This window comes from Thamnophis sirtalis, unplaced genomic scaffold (genome assembly GCF_051295495.1).
Source record: "Thamnophis sirtalis isolate CommonGarterSnake01/CBP01778 unplaced genomic scaffold, rThaSir2_p1.2 scaffold_7, whole genome shotgun sequence".
Taxonomy (NCBI): Eukaryota; Metazoa; Chordata; class Lepidosauria; order Squamata; family Natricidae; genus Thamnophis; species Thamnophis sirtalis.
In genome coordinates this window covers 711,724-731,215 of record NW_028261387.1, presented here as the reverse complement: position 1 = coordinate 731,215, position 19,492 = coordinate 711,724, and the positions used below count along the sequence as shown (strand labels likewise).

Genomic DNA, 19,492 nt, shown 5'->3' with positions numbered 1-19,492 from the left:
AAATAATTCTATTTTATGGGTTTTCATTTACTGCATTAGTGAGGCATATCTGTTCTATTGCTTAGTTAGTCAGTGGTAAAATTATGTGAGCAATAATAACCAAAACAACTTGTTCCTAGCAATTCCATGTCTTTTGTCAACTTTCCACAAGAAAAAGCACCTCAAAGCTAATATTTTTGAAAATATTTAAGCAAATGTGACACATTAAAAAATAGAATAAAAATATGAAAACTCAGTATAGTATCAATTAATTGCATTCCCAGATTTATATTTATTAGACAAATATGATTTGGCATTCATCTATAAATACTGACACTCACATTTAATTCACTAATATTTACCAAATTTGAGACACTACTAATAGGACTTATAATTTCTATCACAGTTGATCAAATACTTTTTTTCATTTTTTTTTATTAAACAAACAACACACACAAAAAATAATCATCTTACATTACATCTTGTAGAAAGTGTGTCAATTGGTTATAATTAGCTTTCGTGCATCTCTTCCACAGTCATTACTTACATTCATATCAAATGTCTTAACGGGTCTGACTATCCCCATAGCATAGTTCTCATTTGACTGAAATTGTTTTAGTGTCCTTTTGCCTAAAATAATCCATAGTTAAAAACACAACCACCTGATGGCATTTCATTAATTATTCAAAATCATCCCATAGTCTTAAACCTTTATAACTTATTCTAATTAAGATTAGTTGACAAAGTTTCTAAGCCCCCTTTCCCCCCCAAGTCACTGTTTACAATTTGTGTCCAGGTTCCTTTTATTATGGTAGTACATATATATATATATAATTAACTGTATCCCTTATCCTTATCATTCCATTGTTAGTTATTATAATTAATATTGGTTAACAAAAAAACCTTTACTGTTATATCTATTTTCTTCTCACCAAACTAACATATATGTATACCTTATTGCCCTTATCAATTATTTATTTAACATAACCATCTGTAAGTTACTAAATTACTACTTACTAATTATAAAACTTAGTTAATTTTTTTGTTATCTACTTTCATATATCCAACAACATTATACCTTTATAACATTTTTCCCAAATCATTGTTTGCAATTTATATCCAAATTCCTTATATTAAACCAGTACATATATATGTCATTAACTATAACTCTTATCACTTCATTATTATTATTATTATTATTATTATTATCATTAATATTTGTTAACGAAATCATTTATTACTTACATCCAGCTTCCTCCCCTCCAGCCAACATAGAAATATACCTTGTTACCATTATCAACTATTTATTTAAGCAAGCAATCTAAAGAATTACTAAATTCCTACTTACTAATCATCAAACCTAGCTATTATTTTTCATTATTATCAATTTTCATATATCAACCTGTGTCCTTCCAGAAGACATGTAGTCTTATTTCTTTTGCCATTTGTGGAGTTAATTTTCTATTTATTTCCTTGGTAAAGTTTTTATGGACATCTCTCCACACCTTGTTGTCTGTTGGATCTCTCAGGTAATCTCTTTTGCTACTTTAATTGATTTATCTTTGATTGTCAATCTTGTTTCTGATAAGATTTTTCTCTTTAAAACCATCATTTTTTCTCTTTTTTCTTCTTTTGTGCCTTGAAATTTGGGATAGAGCTCTGGACTATCAAATTCCCCCCTCCAAACTCCCATTTTTTTGCTTTCAACCACTTTCATTTCAGAAATCAAATCATTAGTTTTCTTATCTTTGTGTTCATTTTTCTCTTCAGTTTTTGGAACTCCATCTCTCTCATTTTTTTCTGGTATAAACTCTATCTTCTTGTCAATTCTCCAAGTTACCAATAACTTTTGAATTGCATCCAAATCTTTTGCAAAATTAAAATGTCCTCTTCTGTAAATTGCTCCATGTTCCAAATTGTAAATTACTGCCACTGTAGCTTTAATCTTCACAAGAGAGAGGTTCCCCTCTCCCAGTGCCGATAGAGCTTTCAAGAGACAGCAGTGGTAAACAATTTGTGCCCTTGGCTCTTATCACTTTTAGTTACAGAGCTTTGAAGCACGAAGACAGTGAGATCAAAGGAGAAACAGGAACAAATGTGTGGTTTCAAAAAAAGCTGTAGCCTGTAGCTTTCAAGCAGCAGAATTTGTATTTTTTCACTTTCTTGTGTTGTCTCAGATTTAGGAGGGACAAAGTTCTTAAATGGAGTTTAATAGCAAATAATATACGATTTTTGTTAGAGTAGAGAGGGAGATTTTAGTCCTTAAGTTGAAAAATAAACAGGAAGGAGCCAAAGAAGAAAAACGGGTCCGTTCACTTTAAGCAGAGGGGAGAGAGAGAGAAAAAAATTACGAGGAGCATTTCAATAGTTACAAGAAGAAAAGCATACGAACCAAAACAAAACAATGAAGATCAGTTCCGCCGCTAACGTCTTTGCTTAAGGATTTCGTTTAGCCGTCCCCACTTCATCAGCCTAGGCTGCCTTTTGTCACCAGCTTGAAGTCCTTCTCTTGTATCAATCAGAGATTTGCGTTGTCCCTGATATCAGCAAGACGTGGTCTTCCTGTTCACCATCTCTTTGGGATGGTTTAGGTCCGATTGGACCCCCCAGTGGCAAAAGTATCGGCTGCAATCTCAGAACAGTGAGACCGCACGTCCGTACCATAGGGACATTTGCTCCTCCTCCCAACAGTTGACCAAATACTTTTGTTACATTTACTTCCTTTATTGGAGATATGTTTATGACATTTTCATTATTTGAAGCCATGGAAAAGAATTTTCAATACATTTCATTATGACCTCAGCTTCTTCCTTATCATCAGCCAATCTACAGAATGAGTCCACTTCTTTGATGTAGTATAGTAAAACCATACTATGGAGACATAAATACCATGTTATATAGAAAACACTCACATCAACATGCATCTTATATGCTTTCATTCAATATACCATCAAATGTAGCATTTATAGCCAGATTTTAGACTTCAACTACATTTGTTTTGATCCATCATTTGAGGTGCTCAAGTAATAGAATAAATCAGGCATTCAGAAGGCTCAATCACAAATCGAGCCCATCCTCTGACTCCATCTCAAAATTATATCCTATATCAATGTAGCTATTCTATTACATCTGATTAAATGAGCAGGTGATCATGGAAGAGCCAAGGTGGCGCAGTGGTTAGGGTGCAGTACTGCAGGCCACTTCAGCTGACTTCTATCTGCAGTTCAGCGGTTCTAATCTCACCGGCTCAAGGTTGACTCAGCCTTCCATCCTTCCTAGGTGGGTGAAATGAGGACCCAGACTGTGGGGGCAATATGCTGACTCTGTAAACCGCTTAGAGAGGGCTGAAAGCCATATGAAGCGGTATATAAGTCTAACTGCTATTGCTATTGCTATGGAAGATTATGCCTTTTAATTTGTTAGTTTGAAAAAGTCCTACCAGACTTCTTTTCCAATTTTTTTATTCCCATAGACTGACATGGCTCTCCTATAATTTGGAGTGAGTAACAATAGGAAGCTTGTAGCTTTTTTTTATAGCTTCAAAATAATTTGATACTGTCTATGCTATGAAAGCAAAGATGTGATGAAATAATTACCATATTTTTCAGAGTATAAGACACACTGGAGTATAAGATGCACCAAGGTTTTGAAGCGGCAAATTAAAAAAAGTAGGTAGGTAGGTAGAGGGATAGACAGGGAGAGAAAGAGAGAGAAATACAGTAGGTAGGTAGGGAGAGAGAGAGTAGTTAGGTAGGTAGATAAAGGGAGAGAGAGAGAGAGAGAGAGAGAGAGAGAGAGAGAGAGAGATGGGAGAGAGAGAGTAGGTTGGTTGGTAGGTAGAGGGATAGAGAGAGAGAAATAGAGAGAGAAATACAGTAGATAGGTAGAGAGAGAGAGAGTAAGTAGTTAGGTAGGTAGGTAGATAAAAGGATATATATAGAGAGAAATAGAGAGAGAGAGAGAGAAATACAGTAGATAGGGAGAGAGAGGGTAGGTAGGTAGGTAAAGGGATATATATAGAGAGAAATAGAGAGATAGATAAATACAGTTGGTAGGGAGAGAGAGAGAGAAAGTGTGTAGGTAGGTAGGTAGAGGGATAGAGAGAGAAATAGAGAGATAGAGAAATGCAGTAGGTAGGGAGGGAAAGTGAGTGAGTGTGTAGGTAGGTAGGTAGAGGGATAGAGAGAGAGAAATAGAGAGATAGAGAGAAATACAGTATATAGTAGGTGTTTCTGCTGGCACAGCACTTGATCAATGTAATTCTCATCAATCAATTAAAGAGCTTTCCAAAAGGGGAAAAAAAGTTTTTGCACTCTGCAAACCTCCTAAAAACAGCTTGTTTTTCATGGAAACGAGCCCATTCTCCCCCCCCCCAAAAGGCATGAATAGCCTTGGGGGAGCTTGCAGAGTGCTCCTGGGGGATGGCCTCCCCCAAAATGAGCAAAAATGGCCCATTTTTCACAAAAACGGGACTGTTTTTTTGTCAAAAAAATTGCATGCATAGCCTTATGGAGGCTTATATAGTGCTGCTTGGGGCTGGGGGGGGGGGAAACGGCCCATTCTGTGCTCATTTCTGCCCTCCCCAGCCCCCAGAAGCTCTCTGAAAGCCTCCATAAGGGTATGCGCAGCCATTTTGGTAAAGGGGCGGGGCTTCGGGAGGAAAAAATGATGTATTCGATGTATAAGACGCACCCAGATTTTCAGCCTCTTTTGAGGAAAAAAGGTTCGTCTTATACTCCGAAAAATATGGTAGTTATTGTCTATATTATTGAGAAGTATGATTTAAAGTTAAAGATTCATATTCTTTCTTAATATTATATTATGCACTGGCAAATATTAGAAAACATATGAAAAAAATTGGTATAAATTGTGGCTGTAGATTTACTATAAATCTAGTAATTCTAGAATCCAGACTTGGCAAAGCCCTGGCAATTTAGTTGTTCCATAGAGTGTAGCTTCAAAATTAATGATAATATGCTTCTACTACGCATAGGAGGTTATTTGCAGTGGAGTTTTGACATACCAGCTATGTGGTATAAAATATATGCTATGGTATAAAATAGTTAGAACTCACCGAACTCTTCCAATACACTTGACTTATGATAGAGATGTACTAAATATTACAGGTAGAGTATATTATCTTTCAGTGGAAATATGAAAGTTAAACATAAACTTTAAACTGTAGAAAATAGAATGATAATATATAGAAGTGTCCTTTTTGGTTCACACACAATTTTCATCTAACAAAACACAAAGGAATGTTTGTACAATTAATTGAGATTGTCCTTTTTTAATATGGCAGTTTCATGCCTTAATGAAACTTTTAAATATTTTATTTTATAAAATTAATATTATCAGAGCTTCTAGTCAACAAGTTTCATAATTTAATTATATATTTTGTTATGTTTCCTTTCCCCCCCCCCCAAAATGACAACTTTGTGGAGTTACTTTGTCTTCATATGTTTTGTGAAATAAATCCCTATTTACTTTCTTCATATCGTTTCTAATTTTGTAATTTTTTGTCCTTATCTTAGTTGTACTTTTAAACTATGAACATTTGTTTTTGTAAAACTGGAAAATATGCTATATATGCTAATGAAAACAGTATCAAAGGCATATAAGCAGCTCATAACTTTTATGTGAATCTTTCTGTCACATGAATGGCTACACATTCCTGAACAATTACAGAGACTCATAAATCTACAGTAAAATGGTTTTTTTTTCCTGTAGAAGGGCAAGCAACTCATATTTGATGTTGATAACTACATATCCTTATATAAAAAGATATAATTCTTAATCTGCCTTCCAAGAAAACTTTAAATTATGTCTTGATAATAAATACAGAAATATAAATACTCCCTATCTATTCCATTGTCAGATGAGTATACCCTGTTGTTTAAATATGTGTTTAAAATGTTGCCATCTATTATAGTGACCTTGAAAAACTCCTTTGTAGTCAACAAGATTGATGAATATTTATATATGTTCTTCACCAATCAATGATTTATTATTTTAGCTATTAAGATTATATTAAAACACACATATAAACAGAGAGAAACGTACTAGATACAGTGTTTCTCAACCTTGGCAACTTGAAGATGTCCGGACTTCAACTCCCAGAATTCCCCAGCCAGCGAATGCTGGCTGGGGAATTCTGGGAGTTGAAGTCCGGACATCTTCAAGTTGCCAAGGTTGAGAAACACTGTACTAGAATATTAGGTTTTACTAGAAAACAGCTTGGAGCACTATTTACTTTTTTAAAAAGTTACATTTCCTTTTAATGATTAGTGTCAGCTACTTTTAAGACCCATATTGCCTGTTAGTGTTTGGTTTGTAATTAATTGGTTTGTAATTATGCTTTTGATTTTACTTCAACTTTCATTTTCTTTACAGACCTGCAAGGGTCATAAGTGCAGATGGGTTATCACTTTGTAACTGCGAATGGTTGCTGTCTGAGATAGTTGTATCAAACTCAATTGCGTCATTGTGACATCATGTGACGTATTGTAACTTTTTTTGCCTTTGCGGAACCAGAGTGGGCGTGGCCTGCGCATTAAGCGTCTGTCCCGCGGGCCGTCGGTTTGATACCCCTGTGCTAAGTGAAGACTACTGTTCTACATAGTTCTATGTCCTGTTCACTCCAAAGTCTTTTCATATTAATTTCTACATTACTTAGATTTGATTTAAAATGTTTTTATTTTATTTTATGAAACTATTTTATGACAACAAAGAATCTAATAGTATTAACATTAATTTTAAGCATGTTTGCTTTTTAGTGTTAAGGGAAGTGCCTCCTAACAGAGTTTTTCTCCCCTCCCAGGGTAACGCATGCCGGACAGCATTTTACTTTTGTGCTCACTGACATTGAAAGCAAGCAAAGATTTGGATTTTGTCGTTTAACATCAGGAGGCAAAGTATGTCTCTGTATCCTAAGGTAAGCTGCTATATAAAAAAACAAAGGCCTGTCTCCTTTCTTGGATTGGTAATTATTGGTTAAAAATTGTAGATTTCACTATAGCTAGAAAGCTTTGATGGGTATGGATGTATTGGGTATATGCTGCCATCAGAATAAGCGTAGTTGACATTAAAGACTATTTTTTTTCCCCTATATGAGAGAAATTGTTTTAATGAGATATTTTACAAATGCTGCGTAGTTTTGCCTAGCTTGGCAGGTTATGTAAATGGTTGTGTAACTTTTTTTTAAAGAGAAAAATTGACACAGCAGCTGCAAATGAAATTGCCTTATGATAATGAAGTGAAGGCCTGGTGCTAATTAATAGGAATTCATCTTCTAACTGACCCAGAGGAAAAGCAGAGTTGCAACATAACAAGGTGTATATTAATGTATGTGTGAATTTTCATCCTAACCTTATTATGAGGCTTTTTGCATTTTGCTTTTGCATTTGCCTTGATTCAAGGGAAATTTAACGTACGTTGTGTTGTATACCTTTGGTTAGTAAGTTAGAAGTAGTAGAGGATGGAGGCCATAGGATGAGTACCAGAAAATATGAAGTATCGGACTGGGATGATTATTAATATTAATTAATTAGATTTATAGGCCAGCCAACTCTCTACGATTCTGAGTGGCTCACAATAGGCAAACTAGAATTAAAATCAAAACATATAAAGATAAAAGATGCTCTGTGCAAGAACATTCTGGCTCTGTTGAACCTTCTGGGCGTTCTTCAAGGGCTAAAACATGTCGAGCCTATTGCAGATGATTCTTGGTTATATTCAGAAATAAAGTAGAATATAGATAATCCTTGACTTACGACCATTCATTTAATGGAGGTTCAAAGTTACAGTGATTTCAGAAAAAGTGATTTATGACCCTGTCTTGGCACTTCAGGCTGATCAATTGACTGCAGTTGGGGTGCTGGGCAACTGAGTGGCCTTTACATCCAGTTTCAATGTCCTCTTCCCAGCTAGCTTCTTACAAAAAAAAGTCCCATTGGGGAATGGATTTGCTTAATGACCATGTGATTTGTGTAACCACCATGGTAAAAATGGTTGCAAGAGCTGGTCCTGTCACCTGATGACTCACTTTACAGTTGCATTAATGTATACCAGAAACTCACATCTCAGTTGTAGTCATTAGTCGTGCACAATGTGTAGGCTTAGTAGCCTTCTCTGTGGAAACGCAGGTCATCTGAATGGAAGGTGAACATTTAATTTTGAAAATAGATTATGTATAGAAGGTTGGACTGATCGTCACAGAGCAGACCAAAGTTGATAGATTTTTGCCTTCTGTTTTTCTTAATGCCATTGTTTCAGTATTTTATCAACATGTTCAACTATAATAATATTTACTATGAAGGTTTGTGCATTTTATTCAACAAAAATGCAAATGTTTCCATAGTTGGCCCATGGATGTTTTTTCTTAATAGGCTCTTGCACATGTCACTGGCTACAATGAAACCTAATTAAGTGGTAAAACAATATTATTCTAATATTGTATGAATGTGAATATTCCTTTCCTTTTCTGACTCTTCTGTTTAGGAGTAGATTTACTTCTCATGAACAGGGTAACTTACATTTTGACCTCATATCCGCATTCCAGTGGCGGAACCACAAGAGGCGGTGCGTGGTAACATTTGAGGCCAGGGTTCCGGACACAAACTTGGCAGCATTGAGCGTGGCGTCTGCCGAATACTCAACCACTGCTAATTTGTTTACGTCCTAGCGGCCTGGTGCGGCTTGTGGCAGGCTTTCTCTGACCTCTTGTCCTCAGCCTTAAGTCCTTCCAGAAGAAGAGGTGAGAGAGGCCACCGGGGCATCTACCGGGGGCAGCTTGAGGAGCTTCTTAAAGGCTGGATCGACTGTGTACAGCCTCTTGTTAGCGCCGCTTGGGGTCGCAGAGGCACCTGGCTGCATCCACTGTCTCTGGCCAACACCCTGAAAAAAGGATGGAGTAGGGATGACTTCCTGGATTGGAATTTGCTCATCAAATAGGCCTCGCTACGATCCTGGCTCACTTTGGTGGCCAGATCTGGACCTGCGGATACCCCAACATGGGTAGAGGCTTTGGCCTTGGATAAATGGAGTTTAAAAAGGTTGGTTTAAAAAGCCCCTGAAACGAGGCGGTCTCAGTTAAGAGCCCTTCATCTGCTGATAGTGTCTGATCATCCAGATCATCCCCGCCCGACACTGAGCCCTCACTAGCCATGGAGGAATGGGGGGATGCTGGGCGCTGCTCCTGTGCCGCCTCCTGAACAGGGGGAGATTGCGGAGCCAACCTGGACTGGCGGTGTGTGCTCTTTTCCTGCTGGAGCCCCTGGGCTATTCCCTGTGAGATGGCCTTGGCTATAACCGCCTTCAACTCAGCTGAGGGGTGGGATCCTTGATCCTCCACAGGGTGAAATGGTGCTGCATGTGGAATCTCAGGAGAATCTGGGGCCTCCGAGAGGGAGAATTCCATCTGCCCTTCCTGGTCTAGGGGAGGCCAGGCAAACAGACCCCCAACATCCCCAGAGAAGGCCCAGGTGAGTCAGGGCAGCCTGAGGCATCATCCGGGGACAGGTCTAGGCACCCATCCTTGCTTTTGGAAATGGGGTGCACAGATCTGGGGCGACCTTGCCTTGGGAGGGGGAGCCTGGAGGGGTAGACTGGTGGGAGGTGGTTGCATTTTTTTGTAGGGCCTCTCCGGTGCTTTTTGCCTCCAAAGAGATAGCTTGTCTGACTCCTTGGTCTGCCTCTTGCCCTTGCGTTGGGGCTCGACGGCTCCCAAGGCCTCATTCATCTTCTTGCCAGCCTGCATGGTGGATGGGCCCGTCTGTTCCTCATCCAGTCTGGAAGTCACTGCTGGATCAACAAAAAGGAAAAAAAGGTTCCTTGTCAGCCCTGGATGTAGGGCAATGGTGATCAGTGGCCTTCCTGTGTCGGTCAAGCCCTTGCCACTCACCGGAGGCTGCAAGTGTGGCTGGAGCTAATGCAAGCAGACGGCAGCTCAACAGAATGGTGTGAGCAAAAATACCGCTCCCAGCTCCAGGCAGATCTAAACCTGGAGGCTGACCAGAATAGCCAGGACCCCTGAATCTGCTCTCACAAAACAGTCCCACCGATTTGGATCGGATAGGAGAAGACATGGCAGTAGTCAGCAAGGCAAACGGGCTGAAGGAAAAAAAGGCGCATGATTTTCTGCGCACAAAATAGCCACCACCATAGCAATGCGGCTGATAAAAGCGATTGCAGCTAAAAGGAGCCTAGTGGGAGCCTCCACGGCTTGAAACAATTGCCGGCTGTTAAAGCAGGCAATCCAGCTACACTTGCTGATCGCTGCGGCGTCCGAGCGGACCCGGAACGCCGCGGGGATGAAGGGGGAGAAGGAAAAAAGTTTTAAAAGACCTCCCCACCTGCCTCAAGGAAAAAATTCACAGAAAAGGATAATATTTTTAAAAAAATATACAATTAACAGTGGAATAGACTAATTAAACAATAAAGGAGAAAGAGAGTAAAAAAAAGAGGAGAGTCCAAGCTTATCTGGTCAAGAACTGATGGAACTTCTTTGAATACATCCACTGGGCAATAGACTGAATTGAAAAACTGGCTAGTGCAAGCACCAGAGAGGGCGTGGCCAAATAAATTCAATTCAGGCCTTGGGCAGAAGGCAGAATTTAACCCATGCTTGGACTCTCCCTCAGCGCCCAGAGAACGATCGTTCAGGTAAACAACGATCATTCCTGACTCTAGGGGGCAATGCTCATCTCCGTTTCAAAGCCAAAGAGCCAGCACTGTCTGATGACATCTCTGTGGTCATGTGGCCAGCATGACTTAATGCCAAAGGTGCACTGAACGCTGTTAGCTTCCCACCAAAGGTGGTTCCTATTTTTCATTTTTGCATGTTTTCGAACTGCTAGGTTGGCAGTAATGGGACAAGTAGCAGGACAAGTAACAGGAGCTCACTCCATTATGCTGCGTTAGGGATTTGACGTGCCGAACTGCCGACCTTTCTGATCAACAAGCTCAGTGCCTTAGCCACTGAGCCACCGTGTCCCTTCCTTTTTCCTAAGGAGATATTAATATGGTCAACACACTCAAAGGCCTTTCTATGATAGCTGAAGTACATATTATTTTCAACATTTGGGGGGCCCTTTCAATTATCAGCTCTGTTATCTTTCTGCAACTTGCTTGAATATCTGCTATTTCCCTTCTCATCTTGAGCAACATTTTGCTATCTAGAATTTGATATCGGACACTCTGGGGAAAAAAAATGGAAAAGCTTTCCTTTCCTAGATAACTCCAGCCTAAGTCAGAAAAGTGTTAATGTGGAGAAGCATTACTGTTAAGATTGATAAATATTAGATTTTCTAGCCAGAAAAGGGTATTTAAAGAAAATCTTACAATTTTGAGGTGGACGTTTAAGCTGGGTTATATGGAAATCTGTTCTAGGCCAACGTTTCCCCAAGAAAGCTCAGCATTGCTGTTCAAGAGGAATAGTATAGTAACTGAAGCAGTAGTAGGGTTTTATGAGCAGGTGATTCATTTGCTAGTATGTTTCAGTTGCAGTGGAAGTAAGTGAATACTTAACAGTATCAGAAATACTATAAACAATAAAACACTATAGGCTAAAGTGATTCAAATGTTATTACAACTGCACAGTTTTTATGGTGAATATTAGCTTCTCATCAGCTTGCTCTAAGACAGATCCACAATAAATTGCTAATTAAAAACCGAATGAAAGTAACATTCAGGCATTTTAAAACAAAACTGAGATACCTATATTAGCGGCTTAGAACAAATTCTGGAGCAGTCTGTCTCAGAGATAAACAAGAGAGGCAGCTGAATCTTAGACTGGACACTTACAACAGCACCACATGGAAACTTAACAAATATAATGGCACAACATGGAAGCTAACAAATATAACATATTGCAAAGGAAGGGAGCATGCTAGCTTAGTGGGTTTGAGCAATAAAGATGTCAGAAATAGAGGGCAAATCTAGAAAACAAAAACAAAACAATTAGACATGCTTAGAAAGTATAATTCTGGGTAACTAGACAGGTGCGTTTATAACAGAAATACAAGCAACCGTCGGATTTTATATAGTAATAGTTATTATATTGGAAAGTTATGTAAATGGTATGATGGGGTATGATCTTTTCCTTTCCAGGATATAGTTACATTTCATACATTTAGAAGGTCATCTTAAATGGTACTTACGCTAATCCAAATTATCTAATTTAATCACCATTAAATTATTCAATTCCCCCCAACTTAATTTACTATGTTAATATCTACTATTACTCTTTCTTACAGGTGAAGATTGTAGCATAATATCAAGAGCATATGTAGAAGGAAACCCTTAGAAACCAGGTTTCTACTATATTTGATATCGGTGCTATATGAATAGCTAGATAGCATCTGACACGTTCCTATGTATTACTTGTAGTCATTCTACTTAACAGATTCCTCCATCTACAAAAACTGTGCCATCAATTATTACAGCTTTAATGTATTTCATAAATAGCTTATTTACTGCTTCAGTAAAAAATATAATTAGAAATTGTTTCCCCTGTTTGCTTGCTCTCAGGGAACAGGTACAGAGGCACCATAATTCAGATTCCCAGTAATGGTGTTTGGCAAATTCTTTCTTACCACCTTGCCCTGAATCAACAAATCCCAAGATTTGCCTTGCTAATCCTATAATAACCAGCAATATATAGGTAATTGAATAACAGAATAACAGAGTTGGAAGGGACCTTGAAAGTCTTCTAGTTCAACCCCCTGATTAAGCAGCAAACCTTATAATGTTTCAGACAATCGGTTGTCCAATTTCTTCTTAAAAACCTCCAATGTTAAAGGAATACCTATAACTTCTGGAAGCAAGTTTTTTCCACTGATTAATTGATCCAACTGTCAAGAAATTTCTTCTTAGTTCTAGATTGGTTCTCTCCTTGATTAGTTCTTGTCCTGCCTTCAGGTGCTTTGGAAGAAGGGTTGATCCTCTCTTCTTTGTGGCAGCCCCTTAGATATTGGAACACTGTTATCGTGTCTCCCCTAGTCCTTCTTTTCTTTGAACTAGACATACTTAACTTCTGCAATCGTTCTTCATCTGTTTTAGCCTGGGGTCCCCTGATGAACTTTGTTGCTCTTCTCTGCACTCTTTCTGGAGTGTCCACATTTTTTTATATTGTGGCGACCAAAACTGGATGCAATATTCCAAGCGTGGTCTTATCAAGGTGTTATAAAGTGATATCAACACTTCAAGTGATCTTGATTCTATTCCAGTATTAAATGTAGCCCAGGACTATTGGCTGTTTTGGTTGCTGCAGACGCCAAGATTCCCCTCACAGTTACATTGACTTTGCTTGTGGGAAATTGACAGGGAAAGATTCGCCCTAAGTCCATTTTTTTACAGTTGCTGAACAAATGGGTGTAAGCTGAGGACTGCCTGTAATCTCTCTCTCTCTCTCTCTCTCTCTATATATATATATATATATATATATATATATATGTCTGTCTGTCTGTCTGTGACCACTGAGGGCCCGTGATGCCCCCCAATAATTCTAATATAGTGGTCCTAAATTACAATAATTTAACTGGTATAATTAGTGCTATTTAGCTTTCTGTTAAACTTATTGCATTTTTAGAAATTGCTATGTCATCATTTAAATGTTCAACCTAGAAAATGATTAATGAAAATTTATTATAACATAATACCTTAGACTTTTCATCATGATAGATTGGTTTATTTGGAAGTCTTTGTACTATACTTCTTTATCTTAGACTGTTTGAAGCATTCCCACCCCATCCTCCACTTCAAGCAAATCCACCAGAAACAGAATGTTTCAATTTTACACATTTCGTGTCAATTTCCCAGACAGAGAGTAGCCCCCGGACATTAAGACACTTAGCTGCGGAAAGGCGGTTTCCTTAGTTTTATTTGAATACTCGAAGTTAAGATTCCTGCTGATAGTTCAGGACTGTTAGTGGTTGCCTGACTGTTTGACAGAAAACATTTCCTTTCCTTTATTTAACCTTTGACTTCTGAATATAAAAGCCTTATCAGAATTGTGGTGGAAGTGCGAGAGAGCTGGAAATCGACCTTGTGCAACAAAGCTGAGGACTGTCTTCAGATGAAGGCTGAAATGCCTGACTGGCAGCTCACTGGATTAAAAGAATATGTTAAATACGTTTTTCATTAGTAACGAAATATCACATGTGATTGTTTATATGACAGGCATGGACTATATTGGGTAGCATCTAATGATGTTAAAAGCAATACACAGCCACATCCATGATTCATTTTGCAGATGCTGTTTCCAACTTTTGGTTTGATATAGTGGGCAGCAAATGTTTGTTGAAACATTTGCTTACCTGCTGAAATTTATTCCATCCATTTGAACCAGTTTTGTGAGTTGACCTTTGTGTGATTATTGCTAAATATTTATCTAGATTCAGTGGTATCTATCTTAAACTTATTTAAATCCTAATTGTGTTCCTCATCATTATGACTTATCATAAATGTGCCTCAACTCAACCCATTCCAGTCCTTGTAACCAGATTTTAGAAAGGATTTATGTGTATCTTTATATAATTGAATGGATGGAAGCTCCACAGTAAAAATAAAATAAAATCATGTAGTTGAGGGAAATGAGGGGAGGAAGTAGGGCAAAATGTCTGACGGAGGAGGCTTCCAGAACATGGTTGGAGATTATTGTGGGCTATGCGAGGAATAAGTACCGGAGGAAGTCTGCATTTGCCTAGCGTAACTCTCTTTCACGGATCCTTGGGTGTGAAAAATTGGCACATTTTTTTCATAAAACATGATGGCCTAATGAATGCATGATGATCTTAATCTTATAAATGAAAATATTGGACAAATGTGTGGATAAAAGTATAGAAGGTACATTATAACAGCTTTAGCTATCATTCACTTAACAATTTAAGGTTGCTTTTAAAAAATATTTAATGGTTGCTATTGAGGTGTTTCAACCGTAAAATGGAACCCTGATCTTTTAAAAATGTTGAAATTACAGATTTTGAAAGGATGGTGAATATTGAATATTGTGATATATTCTTTTGAGAATAAAAAACAAAATTTTAAAAGAAGATTTTTTTAAAGTATTTAGTTACAAAAGAGATTTTTTAAAAGCAAATTTAAAACGACCATTAATGTGTTCTGGAGAGTGAAGAAACTTCAGGCTTCCATTGAAATTAGTCTTGGATTTATTGTCACTAGACAAATATAGAAAAATCCACATTTCTGTGAAAGCAGCTCCTATTCTTGAACCTTGACTGATGGGTTAAGAGGGAGCAGAGGTGGATTAAATGAGTGTATTAGTAGGATATTTGATTATTGTTTGCAGTACTGACTAAAGCTATACTTATCTTTGATTGTTTGCTGATACTGTTTAATTATAAAATATATTTAATTAAAAATCATTTCCACTAAATATCAGAATACTTGAAAAATGACATAGAAGGAAATTGCTCTGATTTTTTAAAAAAACTTTTTTGAGTGCTTCAGGAATATGATGGCCTTACGTAAGGTCTGGATTGAATTTTCTCCTGCCAATACTTCCCAGGACACTAACTCCGTATCAATGTCATGTAAGCGAGGTAGATAAGAAAAACTGTTCCTTTCCCACAGAGAGAAGGGGCTTAATCAAAACTTGAATTGTAGTCACAGTATTTTTAACATTGCTTCTTACTATGTGGTTTAAAATATTTTCAAAGTTATCTTTTCTTGTGAATTTTCCACTTCTGTATCCAAACTTGCTTAAGGTTTTTCAAAAAGTGCATTACAGTGAAATAATTTTTAAGTAATGCTTCCTTCTCTTACAAGTGTTCTGTTTGTCTTTTCAGCTATTTGCCATGGTTTGAGATGTACTACAAACTTTTAAATACACTGGCGGAATATTTAGCTAAAGAACAGGTAATTTTGTTGTTATTAAATAGAAATGACTTTCTGAAGAACTGCTAATCATCAATGATTTTAAGATAGTAGTTCCTTTTTTAAAAAAAATCAAGAATTACATATATTTTTGGTTACTGCTATTATTATGTTTCTTTAAAATAAATAGCTTAATAATTTAAAAACCTTTTTAAGTAGGGAAATTGAATGACACTTCTATGCTAGAAATTATACATCAGGATTACACCCTGGGATAGAATTTGAGTGTGGACACTTTTAATACTTTATTATAAAATATTAAATTAATTTGCTGAAGAAATGCAAGAAAGCAGAGCTGGCTGGAGAATTCTAAGAGTTGAAGTCCGCAAGTCTTAAAGTTGCCAAGTTTGGGAACCACTGGACTAGAAGACCTCCAATGTCCCCTGAATTGGCTTATATAGTGCTCTTTCTAAAATGGGTTTGGATATAGAATGAATTCCTGGAAAGGCTACATTTTAAAAAAGTAATTTAGGTAGTTTGGGATAATTTTTGGAAAGTATTAACCTGCTTTGTATACTAAGATCAGCTTTAGAAACTCTAATCCTAGGGCTATTATCAAATCATTGAGCATCATTCAGGAATGTATTGATGTTTGTTGAATTACCTACCGAAAGAGACATGTTGGGCCCTATAGTAGTTTGTAGAAAATCTATTTTTTAAAGTGAAACAATGGACTTGATGATAATATTTTAATTTTATTTCTGCTTTATCTAGATTATAATGGTAGGCTGTAAAGTTTTAAAATTAGGCACCTAGAGTGCTCTTTATATTGTATAGTTTTCAATGATTTTGCAGTTCCTTAGAAAACTTTGTTCTGGAAATAAATCTGGCATGTGCTATACATCATTTATTTTTATTTTGGCTTGGTTTTTATATGGCTTGATTGCCCTTTCCATCTATAGTATTACTCTTTTTTTGTACTGTTCATTGGTTTATTTTTGTTGCATTTTTGTACCAATGTTTGTTTCATAGTTTTATACATTACTTTATAAAATGTTTTTCTTTGGATGTTCATGTAGGAATATGCTTTGTTATAAATCTAATCATAATTCATAAAGCTTTGATTAACATATAGAAAGACTGCAGTATTTTACAAATTAACCATGGGATGTTTCATGTGTCCACTTGAGAATAAAGAAGGAAAATGTGATTGTTTCTGTTTGCATAGAAAGTGATTGAACTTATTTTTGGTCTTGATATACAGTGAATGCAAATGACATCTTTGTGTCTATTGAATATATTTTTGAAAAAAAAATCTTATTTTACATAGGAAGCTGACTTGAATGATTTATTAGAAACATGGCATAACCATTCTGTGCCAGAGGCAAATACTCCGATCAGCTTAAATTTGGTAAGTATGGTTTATACTACAGAAAGTTGGATTTTAATTAAAATATTAAAAGTCCCGACTGGATCATATAATAGGTCAATTCTGTAAATAGTGATGAATTTGGTTTTCCCATAAAATTCTTCTTATAGATATGAGTAAATATGTTGATGATTATTGTGGAGTGGTCCATTGTGCTTATCCTCCCATATGATCTTGGAGGAGTAGCTGCTGGTTACTCGATAAATGGCTCAACTTTAAAAGACTGTTATACAAGAGATGCCAATTGTGCAGGAAATAAGGCACATATTCAAAACTGTTTTGCTAACTAATTCTGATGAAATAGAAGCTGTTTACAATCGCTCTTATATTTGTTTTCAAACAAAGCTTCTGAATAAATTTAACCCAACTTATTTGATAGAATAATGGCTTTGTACTACAGCATTAACTCTAATTTGGGGATCCAGGGCAAAAGTCCAGATGTTGATATGGGCCATATAAATGATACTGGTACTAATCTAGTAAGTGGGCCATTATACTTCTTTAACCTATTTTAGTTTTAGGAAATACTCTGATATCCAAAATACAGTAGTTTTGGATCAAGGAATTGGTGTTTCTCTTAAATGTGCTTGTTTCCTTTTTTACATTTCTCTTAATTTTAACAAATACCACACAATAATACATGTATGGTGCATTCCATACATGTAAAGATAGGTCGTTGGTTATAGTTCATACATATGGCGGTACAAATTCTTTAATAAGAGACTATTATGTGAAAAGTTATACTGCTTGTTAAATGATAACCATACTTCGAAAGGTACTTGGAACGCTGTCTTTAACTGTAATCAGTATAAAGTAATTTAATCCGCCATAAATATATTTCATCCTTTCTGTCGCTTTCTCTAGGGCTCAATGCAAAGCTGAAATCTTTTCTTGGCTAACACATTGACATCATTTTTTTTTAAAATAAAGTATTTTGAAATTGAAATGTATTGCAGCCAACCAGTTTACTGGATGAATGAGCATGAAATCAGATGTTCGTTTAGCAGCCTTCTGCCCAGAAGCGATTCATGATACAAGATATAATTATTGTAGATGTAACTCATAACTCATTTCCTGTTTGAATTCTTTGAAGAACAAAAAATGGGATATAATATATTTTAAATTGATTTAACACAGAGATGGACGACCGACAGTGTCAGAACCTCATTTGCAGCTCCCATGTCTTCATTTTTTCAGCTCCTGAAGCTCCTCATCATAATGGCTGAAAATTGGTTTCCTGCTATTTTGAGATAGGAGGCACATAAACCTATATTGAAGGTTGCAAATGGGCACATTGGCGATAGAAACAAAAAATTCTGTCTTTAGAATTTTCATTCTCTTTAAAATCTACTTTTGCTGCCATGTGGGTTTGGTTCCACTGATCCCCCCCCCTCCAATGATAATTAAGATACTAGAAGATTGGGAGAGCAACAACCTGAGCTTTGTTATTGCAAATTTAACATAGTAATGAATATAATTATTTGTTAATGAAGAAGAGGCTTCCTTTAGGAAGAATAATTATAATATATATCTTAGTTTTTCTTACCATGTCACTTGTTGCTTTAACAAAATTTCCTTTGGCAATCCTGCTACTTTTTCTTCTGCAAAACAAAAATAAAATGTTACATGACTTGAAAGAAGCAGCATAAAAGGATGAAATAGTCCTTGTTAAAAAGAAGGGGCAGATTCATTTAGAAAGGAACACATTTTAAAAAGCCAAATAAGCCTTGCTTCAAAAATGAATTGGTTGATCTTGTTGGAAAAATAACAAGTGTTTTCCAGTGAGCATATTTTGAATACTGAACCATATATGTTAATAGTAAGTACAAAATATTCTTCTCAGGGGCTTAAAAAAAAACTGCCTGCCAAATGATGTCTATTGGTTGCAAGAGATTTATAAATGTCTCCTGAGAAATCGCTATGTTGTGACTCTGGTCTAAAGAAGGCAAAGTATTTGAATATATTTTCCAAGAATATATATTGTCAGATTTGGAACTATATGTGTAAATTGTCTACTAAAAAAGGGTCTTAATATTTAATAAAGTGACAATAGTTTATTCTTATACCTATTTTGCTTATTAAAAATGCAGAGAATGTTTTTTCTCTCTATTTCAGTTGTTTGTGTATTTCAGAGAAGGGATCTTAGTAGCCTAGGGATCAAAACTGTATTATTTTCACTGAATATATTTACAGACGGCCCTGTTGAAAGTATGTGAGCAATGTCTTCCCATCACATCTTCATTATATTTC

General features: G+C 36.5%; 1 protein-coding gene across 2 annotated transcripts in view; it reads left to right on the top strand.

Annotated features, from left to right (window-relative positions):
* DENND1B (DENN domain containing 1B) overlaps positions 1 to 19,492 on the top strand; it is a 160,067-nt gene that overhangs the window by 51,145 nt on the left and 89,430 nt on the right. For both annotated transcript variants that reach the window (XM_087719184.1, XM_087719183.1), the window contains exons 5-7: positions 6,800 to 6,913; positions 15,786 to 15,855; positions 17,144 to 17,224. In XM_087719184.1, coding sequence (XP_087575310.1) covers positions 6,800 to 6,913; positions 15,786 to 15,855; positions 17,144 to 17,224 — 265 coding nt within the window. The remainder of the gene's footprint in view (positions 1 to 6,799; positions 6,914 to 15,785; positions 15,856 to 17,143; positions 17,225 to 19,492) is intronic.